At 41.7% G+C, this 14,057-nt stretch overlaps 1 protein-coding gene across 5 annotated transcripts in view; it reads right to left on the bottom strand.

The window, feature by feature from the left end:
• The window catches only part of LIMCH1 (LIM and calponin homology domains 1), a 264,731-nt gene that overhangs the window by 17,040 nt on the left and 233,634 nt on the right, over positions 1-14,057 (bottom strand). For all 5 annotated transcript variants that reach the window (XM_040418931.1, XM_040418932.1, XM_040418933.1 and 2 more), the window contains 2 exons: positions 4,976-5,004; positions 1,546-1,653 (listed from right to left, as the gene is read on the bottom strand). In XM_040418931.1, coding sequence (XP_040274865.1) covers positions 1,546-1,653; positions 4,976-5,004 — 137 coding nt within the window. The remainder of the gene's footprint in view (positions 1-1,545; positions 1,654-4,975; positions 5,005-14,057) is intronic.

Consider the following 14,057-nt stretch of genomic DNA (forward strand, 5'->3'; position numbering starts at 1 on the left):
CCAACTACTTAAAATACATAAGATACACCGAAAAGGGTTCAAGAAGCAAAATCTCTGCTGACCTGATAGACGGTGTGAACATTCTTTGGTCTCTAAATTGATGGTGGTTTAGAGACCTGGTGTCCCCACTATCTCTGGTGTAAAAGTAAGGGCACCAAGTCTCTGAGCTAACATCAATTTAGAGGCCATAAAACTTTCACACCACTTATCTATAAGATAATTAAGAACTCATTCTCAACTCTTGATATTCTGTTGTTATTCTGGACCGCAAAACAGATATGGTCCTGTGCAGGAGGCCCAAGTGTGAGGAAGAGATGCGAGTTGTCTTGAAAGCTCGCTATGTAATATGAATGGCTTTATTTTTTGTTAGCCATTGATGTTACAGTAAACAGTATCATACCTGCAATTATTTTGTTTCTCTTAATGAGAGCAATGAACCTGCTTTCTACTGGCTAACATGGTACCAGACTTCTTTCAATTATCTTCAAGAAACAGAGACAATAACAACATACAGATGTGAAGGACCAATAAACACAGAAAATACACATAAAAAATATTCTCCTCCATCCCCTTGGTCCAATTGTATCTCACATTACATATATAAAGAAATCTCCTCTCTGTGTGCCAGGAGCTCAGTCATGCCCCTCTTCCTCCAAGCTGTCATGTGTCTTGTTGTAGGAAAAGTGGCAGGAGCAGGAGCCTCCCCCCTGTGAAGTGTCTGTAGTAGGGTAAAAAGACTGTTAAGCCCTTACCCCAGCAGGCCATCAGCCCAAGATGTAAGAGATTACATCTTGTCTTCAGGATTTCTAAACCTGTTTGTGGATCATGCAGAAAATGCTGCAGACGGACAGCAGTGTGGTGAAGGGAAGGCGGGGGGGGGGGGGGGGGTGCAACTATATTTCTAGGCTTAGTGTTCCATTAGAAGAAGTCTTTAACCAGGAAATTCACCATTAAACAATGCCTTGTAGGGCTAGCTCAGCTAATGAGCAATTTCGTGCATTAAGGGCGATGGATTGTAGAGGGGTCCCCAATTCCCCTGTGTGAACGGAGCAATGGTATGCATGCATGACCATCTCTCCATTCACTTCTGTCAGTTTGACAGATGGCCAAGCGCTGTATTGAGCCTTCACAAAAAAGTGAATGGAGCGGTGGAACATACACACCACCAATCCACTCATACAGGGGGCGCCACTTGTGATCTGTAGAGGTCAGACCCAGAGTGGTCATACATTTGTCACCTATCCTGTGGATAGGTGATAACTGTTTGTGGACCAACCGCATTATCCTGGTTATACAGGCAAAAACTACCTACATTCCTACTTCTGCACCTGTAGGAATGATAAAGTGTGTTTTTTATAAGATAAAAATTCAATTGAAAACGATAGATATTCCTGCCTATAAGGTGATAAATGTTAGATGTCTGGGGGTCTGATCGCTGAGTCCTGTTAGGCGATCCAGCATTTATCATCCGTCCATTGGATAGGTACTAAATGGCTTAGGCTGGAATAAATGTTTAAATCATAACTAAATGGCCACCTCTAATACCTGAAGCAACCTTTCTTGTTCTTGCTGCCATCGTTCTTGTCGTCTCCGCTCTTCTTCTGGGTCCCAAGCACAAAATCGACTTGGGGAATTTAGAAGGGGCTGAAACACCTAAAAGAACATAAACCATCTCATTTATTTCAGAATTTTTAGCTCCAAAAACAAGGCAGAGTAGTACCACATACAAAAGTATATTGCTGAATTTGAAAGGATTTTTTTTCTTCATGCCACAGGAGGATACAATCCAACTATTCTAATTGTCTAGTAGTATGTATTAGAAATAATCTTCTAGAATAATTGGGAGACTTTGTAAATACATTACTTATCTTTCGCAATACAGTTCATAACCCAGAGCTGCATCTACAATTCTGCAGGTCGTCAAAGTGTCTGGTGTAAAGGACTGCACTCCCCAGCACAAAAATCACTCGGGCAACCTCTGTATATGCAATCCCCGCAACCCCTCTACACAACTACTCAGTGCTCTTCCCACATAACCCAGGTTACCACCATCACTAAGGAAAAGCTCTCCACCTTAATCTCCAAATCAAACCATCCATCCCACCTGATCCCTAACCTTACTACTGTAATTATCCTTGCTTTAACCCACCTTTTCAACCTATAAATAACCATTGGCATCTTCCTTTCCTCTTTTAAACATACCATCAGGGAACCCATACTCAAGAGACCTTCCATGGACCCATCTTCTTTATTCTGCTATCGCCCCATCTCACTACTCCCATTCGCATTAAAACTCCTAGAACAACATGTCCATCTCGAACTATCCTCTTACCTCGCATCCCACTCACTTTTTGATCAACTACAATCCAGCTTCCAACCCAATCACTCTACTGAAACAGCCTTAACCAAAATCGCTAAAGATATGCTAGCTGCCAAAGCTAAACATCATTACTTTGTGCTCCTCCTTCTTGACCGGTCTTCTGCCTTTGACACAGTCGAGGACTCTCTCCTGTTGCAAACCTCTGCATCAGACACCTGACCCTTTCTTGGATTTCCTCATACCTCACCAACAGAACCTTCAGCGTTTCCCATTCATACACCACCTCCTCATCATGCCACCTCTCTATTGGTGTCCCTCAAGGCTATGTCATGGGTACCCTACTTTTCTCCATTTATACATTCAGCCTGGGATAGTTCATAGAGTCCCATGGCATCCAATACCACCTAGAATCCCAGCGTGCCTATCAGATATATCCTTATTCTTCTCCTCCTACTACTTAAAACTCAACATGCAGAAAACAGAATTAATCATCTTTGCACTAAGTCATTCCGCCCCCCTATCTGACCTATTCATTACAGTCAACAGCACCAAGCTTTCTCCAGTTTCACAGGTCTGCTGCCATGGGATAACATTTGATTCTGCCCTGTCATTCAAGCCACACATTCAAACCTATACCACCACCTGCCGCTTATAACTTAAGAAGATCTCTTGCATTTGTTCATTCCTCACCAGAGTCAACTAAAACGCTAGTGCATCGTAATCTCCCGCCTAGACTACTGCAACATCCTACTCCGTGGTCTCCCATCTAGAACTCTCACACTCCTCCAATCTATCCTCAACTCTGTTGTCCAGTTAACCTCTGCCCTTGTTTCTCCTCTGCCAATCCCTTCACTGGTTCCACACTGCCCAGCAATTTCAATTCAACAAAACTAACAACAACATAAGGCTGTCCATAATCCCCTCCTTACATCTCTGACTTTCTTTCCAGGTACATCCCCACACGTAGTCTCCGATTGTCACAAGACCTCCAACTTTGATCTTCTCTGGTCTGTTCCTCACACAATCGTCTATATGATTTCTCACATGCATCCCCCATACTCTGAAATTCACTACCCCAGCACATGATGCTCTCCCCTATCATCCAAACCTTCAATAGTAACCTGAAAACCCAACTCCAAGAAAGTCTACCACCTGCCATGAACATGCTAACACCACATAGCCAGATGAGCTGCTTTTACCCTCCCCTACTGTGTCTCGCAGGTAGGGCCTTTTGTGTTTTTATATTATGTATGTGTAACCCCTCTTAGATGTACAGTGCCATGGAATTAATGGTTCTTTCAAATGAAAAAATAAATAAATAAATAATATTAATATAAGCATTGTCAGCACAAGGAATGCATGGAGATTTCAGCTATGATGCATTCACAATTGAGAACGAAGCTCTGTACTAAGTACAGGATGTAACTCTGGCTCTGTCTCAAGATCAGTAATACAATGTGTTTACAAAGTCACCCAGCATTATATATAGACATCATAGAAAGGTTATGATTATTAATACTTGTCAAATTTCAAAAGTTGGAATGCAGGATGAAGTACAGTGTGGCGTACACAATTCTTTCTGGCCGTAAAGCATGTAAGGGCCCCGGGCTGAGTCTGATGACACAGTATCCCCTTTGCCACAGAATTAGAGCTCTTGGAGGGCTTCTTTCCAGAAGAAAGCAGACCACCATGAACTGTGGGGTATTTGGTTATTATTAGAAAATATTCTGTGCATGTGAATCACTTTCACTTCTGGGCCCTATAGCCTGTCATGTTGTCAGTTTTGCGCTTCGGTTGTGATGCCCATAGCCATCAATCATTTCACATTTGTTTTTCCAGACAGTTTATTACACAAGACATGAATTCTGGTTGCTCTGGGAAACTAGCTTTTTTTTTGTTCAGTCCCAGCAGGTCTACTGGTATCAACATGGGTCTTGAAAATCCCATCCACATATAAATTTCTGCAGATATGCAGTGCTAATCCAAACAACTGAACCTGTGGCATAGAGGTAGCAGATTTACAGATTTTCATTACGTCTCTGTGGCCAGGTACATTCATTCATCACCACTGCTTATACTATAATGCTCTGCAAAAGGTTTGGGTATTAAAACGCCACTTTTTTTTGTTAGGCCATGTCCCATAACTGATGTGCCACATCCACATTGTTGCAGTGCCATGCCCTTTTCATTCAGCACCTCATCCCCTCCAATTTACAGTTGGGCACCAGGCTGAGTTTGATATCGCCGCATATCGTGAAGTTCATGGAGGGATGCTTTTTGAGAGAACCTGGGAGACTTGCCAGCTCTACCTGGAGTCTGGGAGGTCTCCCATTTTCCAGGAAAGTTGGCAAGTAAACAGGAAACCATCAGTAGACATAAATCCCTGACTTGTGTTGTTCTGTCAAATTCTTAGAAAATTCATACTGGATGCCACTCTGAAAAGACAAAGTACAAAAAAGGCTACATTTTTAGAGGACATCTCAAAGATCTATGTCTATAGGCGTTTTAGCATTTGTTTGTGTTTAGCACTTGATTGTGACGTCGCTGCTTATGGCCCTAGCTTGGCACACTGTGAACTATTTTGCCTCTTCTTCAATGGGCAAAATAAAATTTGAGAACTTTGACAACACAAACACGCCAAGTAAAATTACTTACTGCTGGGTTCCCACTGACTTCTGGCTCTCCTGTCAAACAGAAGTGAACAAAACAACTTTATTCTATTAACTTTATTCTAAAAGACTCAAGTAAGCACACGTTATTAACAAGGTACATATTCCTGGTGGTGATTATTTACCTGTGATTTAAGCCTAGGCATGTGTTAGGAAAGTGGTATGACAAACATTATTATTACATTAGCCTGTACATTAAAATTCCCTTGGTGTTCTTTTGAAACCACCACTAGTGAATTTGAGAATTTGGTAGCACAGTAATTCCCTGTGATACTTGAATACATGCAGTCATAAGAATAGTAGGGGTTAGCACCAGATCTGAAATCTAACCATATAGATGGGGTCAAGGCACATGGAAAGTAGTCGGATCCTGACTGCAGACTATCTAAACCATCAGCCCATCTTCCAGGTCATCTCAATTTACTAAAAAGAGCCAACGACTCAAGAATAGTGTTGAGCGAACTTGTGTTTTGAAGTTCGGCATACAAGGTTCAGGTTATCTAAGAATTACATTATGGATTCCGCTACCACGGACCATAAGTTATGGTCCGTGGTAGCGGAATCCATAATGTAATTCTTAGATAACCCGAACCTTGTTTGCCGAACTTGAAATCACAAGTACACTCAACACTAATTAAGAATAGACTAATGAAGGCAAGAGGCATGACCACACCACTGAATACCACATTACTTTTTCTTAGAAACATTAACTAATGAAAGTAAAGGAAATTTGAACAATGTCTACATGTACATTTTGAAGTGTGGCGCATTGCTATCCACCATAATCCTTTATGAAGAACTACCTGAAGAGCCAAAGCCATAAGCATTACAGTACGTTTTAGGATATGACCCTTGTGGGTATTTACACAAGGTTCTCCCAACTACAACCAGTCAATACAAGACCAGTTCATCTCTTGCTCCCAAATCCCAATCCATTGACTTGAGGTCTGTGTCCATGTACCTAAAATTTCAGGACAAGTTGTGATGCAGACTGAAAGCCTATATAGTTTTTCCACCCTACTAGTAAAACTATATGGAGATTATCAGGCAAGGAGAAGCACCTGTGGTCGAGCCATCGGTTAGACCACTAAAACCATTGAAATGGTGATCTAGGATCAAGCAGGAAATAGATGAAAAGTGTACAGTGCCTTTTAGTCCAGGGCACTCCTGTACACTGAGTGATGTACCTGATCATAAGCACTTTTATCTGACAACTGCCCTGTTCTCCCTTTCCTAGACCACAGCCAAGAAGGAGCAGGGAGGAACACATCTCTCTGCTGTCTCTGACAAAAAGCAGCTGATGACTGGATGATCTAAATTCCTGCTTGAATAGGAAAGAGTGGTGCAGGTGGGGGAAGCGGGTTTAGAGGTAAGTGCTTCCGTTTAACCTACTGTGGTTGGCATGGTTACATATTCTTATTTGCGATTTGTGTTTTCTCTGTATAAACAGTGTTCTGCCAATATCTAGGCAGAAACAAATAAAAAGCAAAGTTCACATGTCAAGGTTTTCACATAGATTTGTTTGCCAAAATACACATCCAAACTGCACTTCTCCCATGGAAGTGAATGGCACATTTTTGGCCTTGCCACCATCCACAAGAATAATGAGTGTGTACACATTCCTCACCGAAAAGACGTGGATTACTGAAGTTCAATGTGGCTAATCCTGGATTTTTGCTGTGGATCCTCTAGTAAAATACACATTGGTTTGCCCTAGGTAAATCCTTGAAGTTTGAGTTTAGCCCTAGGAGCACAAAATGCAAATGTGGCAGGCTAACCTAGCTATATAGGTCTGTGTACTTCGATGTCTGATCTTGGCACAGGATGAATGTAATATTCAATACAATGGCCATTTGTTAGACCACCACTTGTTAGACTGGGTTAGGTATTAAGACACAAGAGGGTTCAAATTCTTCTCTAGAAAACAAAACCAAAGCTATTTTAGGTTTCTTTTCTAGAAGGTCTAAAGTTGGTTCTAACCATTAATAATTTTCAGCCAAAAGAGCTTTAGACCAACAATTATCATGACATTAAAATTGTATTGGTTAGAGGTTATCAGAAAGTTCTTCTGATGGCTGGAAACAATTTATATTGGACTAAAAAACATAAACCTATCTGAACCATTTTTTCCCAAGCTCCTGTAGACTCTAAATTGTTGAGGGGAATACCAGAAACATGACATGTGACATGTCTATGTGTGATGGATTGGTTGTTCTAAATTTACTATACATACCTTCTAGTCATAATGGATAGAATTTTTTTAAAAAAATTTAAATAAAATCGTATCAAGTCAAGAAACACATATGGATTAATTATGCCAGATTATAAGCACATGCTTGGCAAATCAATACAATCAATTGGTAATCAAGATGAACGTGAAAACGCACCACATGCCCCTGTTTTTGTGCCATTCTACACATGATTTATCAAAGTGTGACCTCCACAGACACAACCCAGCAAAGCACCACAAAAGTGAATTGTGTGTCCCCCACACCAAGACAATGTGGGGGACACCTTGAATTCTTCAAATTTACTCCAGTTACCTGACCAACAAAAAAAACTGGGAACGTCGCCAAACATTCTGGATCTTAATATTTAGGCAGATACTTTGGGGAGATTCTGAGGTGCAATCATTGGAAAAATGTATAAAAAGAATTGAATGAAATAGTAACTACAAAATACGAGAAGGCAAGGTGCTTACAGAAAGGCAAAGTTACAACAAAAATATAACACATTTTTCATTAAAGAGGACCTGTCACCCCTCCTGACACCTCTCCTGTCTGTCGCATTCCCCATGTAATAACAATTCTGGATCATCTATTCTTATGGCTCTATGTTGCGCCATTCCTTTATTATTCCTGCTAGACGTTTACAAATAAATTGCCAGCAGTCTGCAGTAAAGGTACTGCTGGGTGTTACCAGTAGCAGGTGTGTCTGTAGAAATAACCGAGTAAATGGTACAACCTAGAGGCATAATAATAGATGCCCCAGAATAGTTATTACATGGGGGATACAAGTAGTTACTACAACAGACAGGCCTGGAGAGGTGACTGGTCCTCTTTGAGGCTTCTTTCAGGCTCGCAGTATAGTTCAGGCAGAGAACAACCTGCTGGAGCTCTCGGGTTCTGGGGGTTACCGCAATGCCCGCCAGCCCCATTGACTAAAATTGGGTCCAGCGGAGATACGGCCATGACCTAGCAAATAGGCTGGGATCCAGCTGTACAAAAAACAGTCATCAATATCAGATCAGCGGGGGTTCTGACTCCCAGCACCCTCATGTGAGCCGTTGACATTGCAGCAGTGGATCAGCTGTAATTACACTACTCCTCCGATAGTGTCGATGGAGAGCAGGTAAAAATTGAAGAGGACACTGTGCTTGCATGAGCATCACTGTTTCTTCAAAAAGCTTATCCGCAGGGGTGCCCAGATTCGGACCTCATTATAGTCCATGGGGCCAGTGGGCCACCCGGAATGATACTGCGAAAATGAAACTAACCTATCTGATACAGAACTGAAATGGTCAACTCTCAAGGTAGACATTCTACATAAACAACCCGAAGATATGCTGCATACACAATTTTGGAGCAGGCAGGATAACATAATGTACATATATCATATCAGGTATACCAGAAAACATGAAATATTTAGATCATACAATAGACTTTTGTGAACATTATGAAAAATCCTCATATCCTCAAGTTTGATCTACAGGGTGGGTCATTTATATGGATACACCTTAATAAAATGGGAATGGTTGGTGATATTAACTTCCTGTTTGTGGAACATTAGTATATGTGAGGGGGGAAACTTTTCAAGATGGGTGGTGACCATGGTGGCCATTTTGAAGTCGGCCATTTTGAATCCAACTTTTGTTTTTTCAATAGGAAGAGGGTCATGTGACACATCAAACTTATTGGGAATTTCACAAGAAAAACAATGGTGTGCTTGGTTTTAACGTAACTTTATTCTTTCATGAGTTATTTACAAGTTTCTGACCACTTATAAAATGTGTTCAATGTGCTGCCCATTGTGTTGGATTGTCAATGCAACCCTCTTCTCCCACTCTTCACACACTGATAGCAACACCACAGGAGAAATGCTAGCACAGGCTTCCAGTATCCGTAGTTTCAGGTGCTGCACATCTCGTATCATCTGAAGGCAATCGTCTATGCTGTGAAGATACGAGATGTGCAGCACCTGAAACTACGGATACTGGAAGCCTGTGCTAGCATTTCTCCTGCGGTGTTGCTATCAGTGTGTGAAGAGTGGGAGAAGAGGGTTGCATTGACAATCCAACACAATGGGCAGCACATTGAACACATTTTATAAGTGGTCAGAAACTTGTAAATAACTCATGAAAGAATAAAGTTACGTTAAAACCAAGCACACCATTGTTTTTCTTGTGAAATTCCCAATAAGTTTGATGCGTCACATGACCCTCTTCCTATTGAAAAAACAAAAGTTTGATTCAAAATGGCCGACTTCAAAATGGCCGCCATGGTCACCACCCATCTTGAAAAGTGTCCCCCCTCACATATACTAATGTTCCACAAACAGGAAGTTAATATCACCAACCATTCCCATTTTATTAAGGTGTATCCATATAAATGGCCCACCCTGTACTATTCACTTACCACTAAAATATTATTTCTGGAGATAATAATTTCCAATGTTCAAAAAGATTTAGGCTGGGTTCACACGGGCGTTGCAGGAAAATGTGCGGGTGCGTTGCGGGAACACCCGCGATTTTTCTGCGCGAGTGCAACACAGAAGTTCGGGCTTGGGATCGGTGTTCTGTAGATTGTATTATTTCCCCTTATAACATAGTTATAAGGGAAAATAATAGCATTCTGAATACAGAATGCATAGTAAACTAGCGCTGGAGGGGTTAAAAGAAATAAAATAATTTAACTCACCTTAGTCCACTTGATCGCGTAGCCCGGCATCTCCTTCTGTCTCCTTTGCTGAACAGGACCTGTGGTGAGCATTCATTACAGGTAAAGGACCTTTGGTGACGTCACTCCGGTCATCACATGATCCATCACCATGGTAAAAGATCATGTGATGGATCATGTGATGACCGGAGTGACGTCACCAAAGGTCCTTTACCTGTAATTAATGCTCACCACAGGTCCTGTTCAGCAAAGGAGACAGAAGGAGATGCCGGGCTACGCGATCAAGTGGATTAAGGGGAGTTAAATTATTTTTTATTTTTTTTAACCCCTCCAGCGCTAGTTTACTATGCATTCTGTATTCAGAATGCTATTATTTTCCCTTATAACCATGTTATAAGGGAAAATAATAATGATCGGGTCTCCATCCCGATAGTCTCCTAGCAACCGTGCGTGAAAATCGCACCGCATCCGCACTTGCTTGCGATTTTCACGCAACCCCATTCACTTCTATGGGGCCTGCGTTACGTGAAAAACGCAGAATATAGAGCATGCTGCGATTTTCACGCAACGCACAAGTGATGCGTGAAAATCACCGCCCATGTGAACAGCCCCATAGAAATGAATGGGTCGATATTCAGTGCGGGTGCAATGCGTTCAACTCACGCATCGCATCCGTGCGGAATACTTGCCCGTGTGAAAGGGGCCTTAGAGAAAAGATTTGATACAGCCATTTATCTTCTTAATAGCCACTAAGTGTCACTAATGTCAGTATGTTTCATGATGTCTGTCATCCTGACATTACTGACTACTTCCCCATCTACAATTTACAATGAGTGAAAGCTGCATTTTAAAAATCTCTAAATAGTCTCTTCCAGAACCAATTCCTAAACATTTGCAGATTCTACTTAAAGGGGATGCCCAGGATTAGAAAAAATAGTTTTCTTCCAAAAAACAGAACCACACCTGTCCATTGGCTGTGTCTGGTATTGCAGCTTAGCTCTATCGAAGTGAATAGGGCTGAGCTGAAGTACTTTTAAATTTTAGAAATCCCTTTAATGGAGCCAGTGGGCATACTTGTGTGAAGAAAGTCAGCATATCAGGGATCAGGATCCACAATCAATCCTTAGTGAGGAACATGACCATTTCTGCAATTATTTCCTTAGTATGGTGCAATCCATTACATACGAAGATCTCAAATACTAACAAAAAGTTAGGGATATTTGGCTTTCGGGTGAAATTTATGGAAAACGTATAAAGTTCATTCTACAGTGATATTATATCATGAAAGTAGGGCATTTAAGTCGAAACATGCAATGGTGATTTCCTCATCTCAAACAATTTATTAAAACAAAAGCTAACACCAGAGGTGGGTATACCCCCACAAAAAATGTCAATGTCTTAATAACATCATGTGGCCTTGAGCATCAATTATACTTAACAACGACGTCTCATGCTGTTCACAAGTCGAGTTATTGTCTGCTGAGGCATGACATCCCATTCTTCTTGAAGGGCGTCCCTCAGGTTATTCAGGTTCTGGGGCACAGAGTTACAAGCCTCTACACGGCGACTCAGCTGATCCCATAGGTTTTCAATGGGATTCAGGTGTGGAGAAAGTGCAGGCCACTCCATTTGAGGTACCCTAGTCTCCAGCAGCCATTCCCTAATGATGCGACCTCGAAGAGCAGTCACATTGTCGTCCATGAAGATGAAATTAAGCTTGTGTTGTTCATGCAGAGGCACAATGACTGCATTAATGATGTTATTCAAGTAGTATGGGCTTGTCACTGGACCATTCACAAAGTGTAGAGCAGTTCTGTATTGACTAGACACACCTGCCCACACTGTAACACCACCACCACCAAAGGCTCGTCTGTAGCTGATGCATAGCATTCTCCTTGATGTCTCCAACATCGTTGGTGGCCATCATTTCTGCTAAGTGTGAATCAAGATTTATCAGTGAACAGCACTGAGGCCCACTGGTCCCTCGACCAGCGTAGATGCTCCCAGCGTAGATGACGACGCCTGTGCCTGGTGGTGTGGTCAGGTACCTATGCAGGTCATTTAGCACGCAGACCTTGCTGATGTAAACAGTTTCAAATGGTCTGACGTGACACTTGGGTGCCTCTCACCTCCCTTAAATGTGCCTGGAGTTGTGTGGCATTCATCTTCAGGTTCCGCAGGGCATTGTTCACAATGATGCGGTCATCAGTGGGATGTGGCCAAAGGACGTCGTCCACTTCTATGCCTTTCTGTGACCTGCTGATGACACTCTAAACTCAGTGGCCACTTCTGTCTGAGAACATCCTGCTTAAAGCCTCGCAATGGCGAGGTACTGTAGATCAATTGTTAGGTGTTGTCTTGGTCTCATGATGTCAAAATGTCAACAGCATGATGAGGAGGACTGTTTGAATACCCATTCTAATTGTGCCAGGAAATGTATTGGGCGATTCATGGATCAAACACCTATTTAGAATGCTGTCGTTAAGTTTCTTTGAACAGTTAGACATGTGCATTCAAAAGTTTAGAGAAGGTCACATTAAGTTCACCTGCAAAGGTTAGAGTACATTTTAGGTTCATCCTGAAATTTCACCCACAAGCCAAATATCCTAACTTTTTGTGAGTAGTGTATATTGCTCCTATATACAGTCGATCATAGGAGTCAGAGAGTATAGAGTCATATAACGCAGTATACAGAAAACATCTTTAGTGAAGTAAATATACACAGTTTTTTGAGAATTTAAAGGGATTCTCTGGGAATTGTAATAGGTCGGGATTGGAATTCTGGCATAGCCACTCCTTCATTGTTTACCTGACACAGCGCTGTACATTTTGTAGTGCCTGTGCCTCATACAAATTTATAGTGGATCATATAGGATGCTCAAAAATGAAAACAAAAATTATTTATTCTCAACATGTAAATTAAAAAATGGGCTAAAACAAGGGAGCCCACTCCCAAACACAATATAGATTCGGGGCTAATGTGAACCTCATCCACAGTGATATGCTCCGTGGCACCTCCACCAAATAACATAAGTTGGGAGAGTCAGGAACATCTATCCTAACACTGTCCTGCGTAATGTAGTTCAGTCCCGTTTCAACTCAGCCCCTATGCCTCTCTTTATAGGCATCAGCGTCCTTCTGATTGACATCAGCAGCTAAATGCAGGGGAAGACAACTAAAAACATTGTGACTATTTGTTAGCCACAGTGTTGTGATACAGGTTCAATCTCCCCATACTTGCTTCTGTTATATAGCGGAGGACTAGAACGCCAGTTGTCCTTATAAACTGTCAACCTCCCCCCTGCAGCTGCTCGAAGTAAGGCTGCTAAATTTTACTACTACCACTGCTAGTCATCCGCATCCTATGCTAAGGATCTACGCGTTTCCAGCATATTCATCAGGGGCCTTCATAGATAGATTTAGCTAAGATTTACATGTGGTTTAGTAGGGCATTAACCGCGCAAGGCATGATTATCATGCTGGCGGCATGTCCGCCACTAGTGCCGTCACATGCCGCTAGCAATGTTCAATAAGCTGATTGGTCAGGGCAGTAGGAGTTGCCCCCCCACAGATGTAGTATTGATGGCCTATTATAAGGATTAGCCATCAACACCAAAGTCCTAGAAACTTTAACTTTAATTTATGCATGAAAAGAGACACAATGCTCCTTTTTGTACCAACACATGAGCAGCTCTTCACAGGTATACAGTGCTCTCCACACAAATCACAAAAAGATGGAAAAAACATGAGTTGGCTATTTAATACGGTCTACTACTGTAAGGAAGATGGTAACATCCAATATAAAAAAATCTTATGTCTGTCTCAGTCAAGGTTTTCTCAAGTTCTGAAATCTAATATCAGATATTCAGATGTCTACATGTTTGACACCTTTGCAACTTCTCAACCACAGCAGCTAGAGGTATCTAGATGTCTACAAGAGGAGGTCTCTCACCACCTATAATAGTTGTGGACATTGGTCATATTCCTGGAGTATCTTCAGGAGTCATACTGGAGATTCACACTGGGGATCATTGTAAATGTGCTTTTATTTAGTGGAATAAACAATACTACATTCCATAGTAGGCAAATTCATTTATGTACAAAAAGTATAAGAAATGGCTTAAAACACTGACAGACAATGTCTGCTATAAAACTGCAACCTCGATCCTATTC

This window comes from Bufo bufo, chromosome 2, assembly GCF_905171765.1.
Source record: "Bufo bufo chromosome 2, aBufBuf1.1, whole genome shotgun sequence".
NCBI lineage: Eukaryota > Metazoa > Chordata > Amphibia > Anura > Bufonidae > Bufo > Bufo bufo.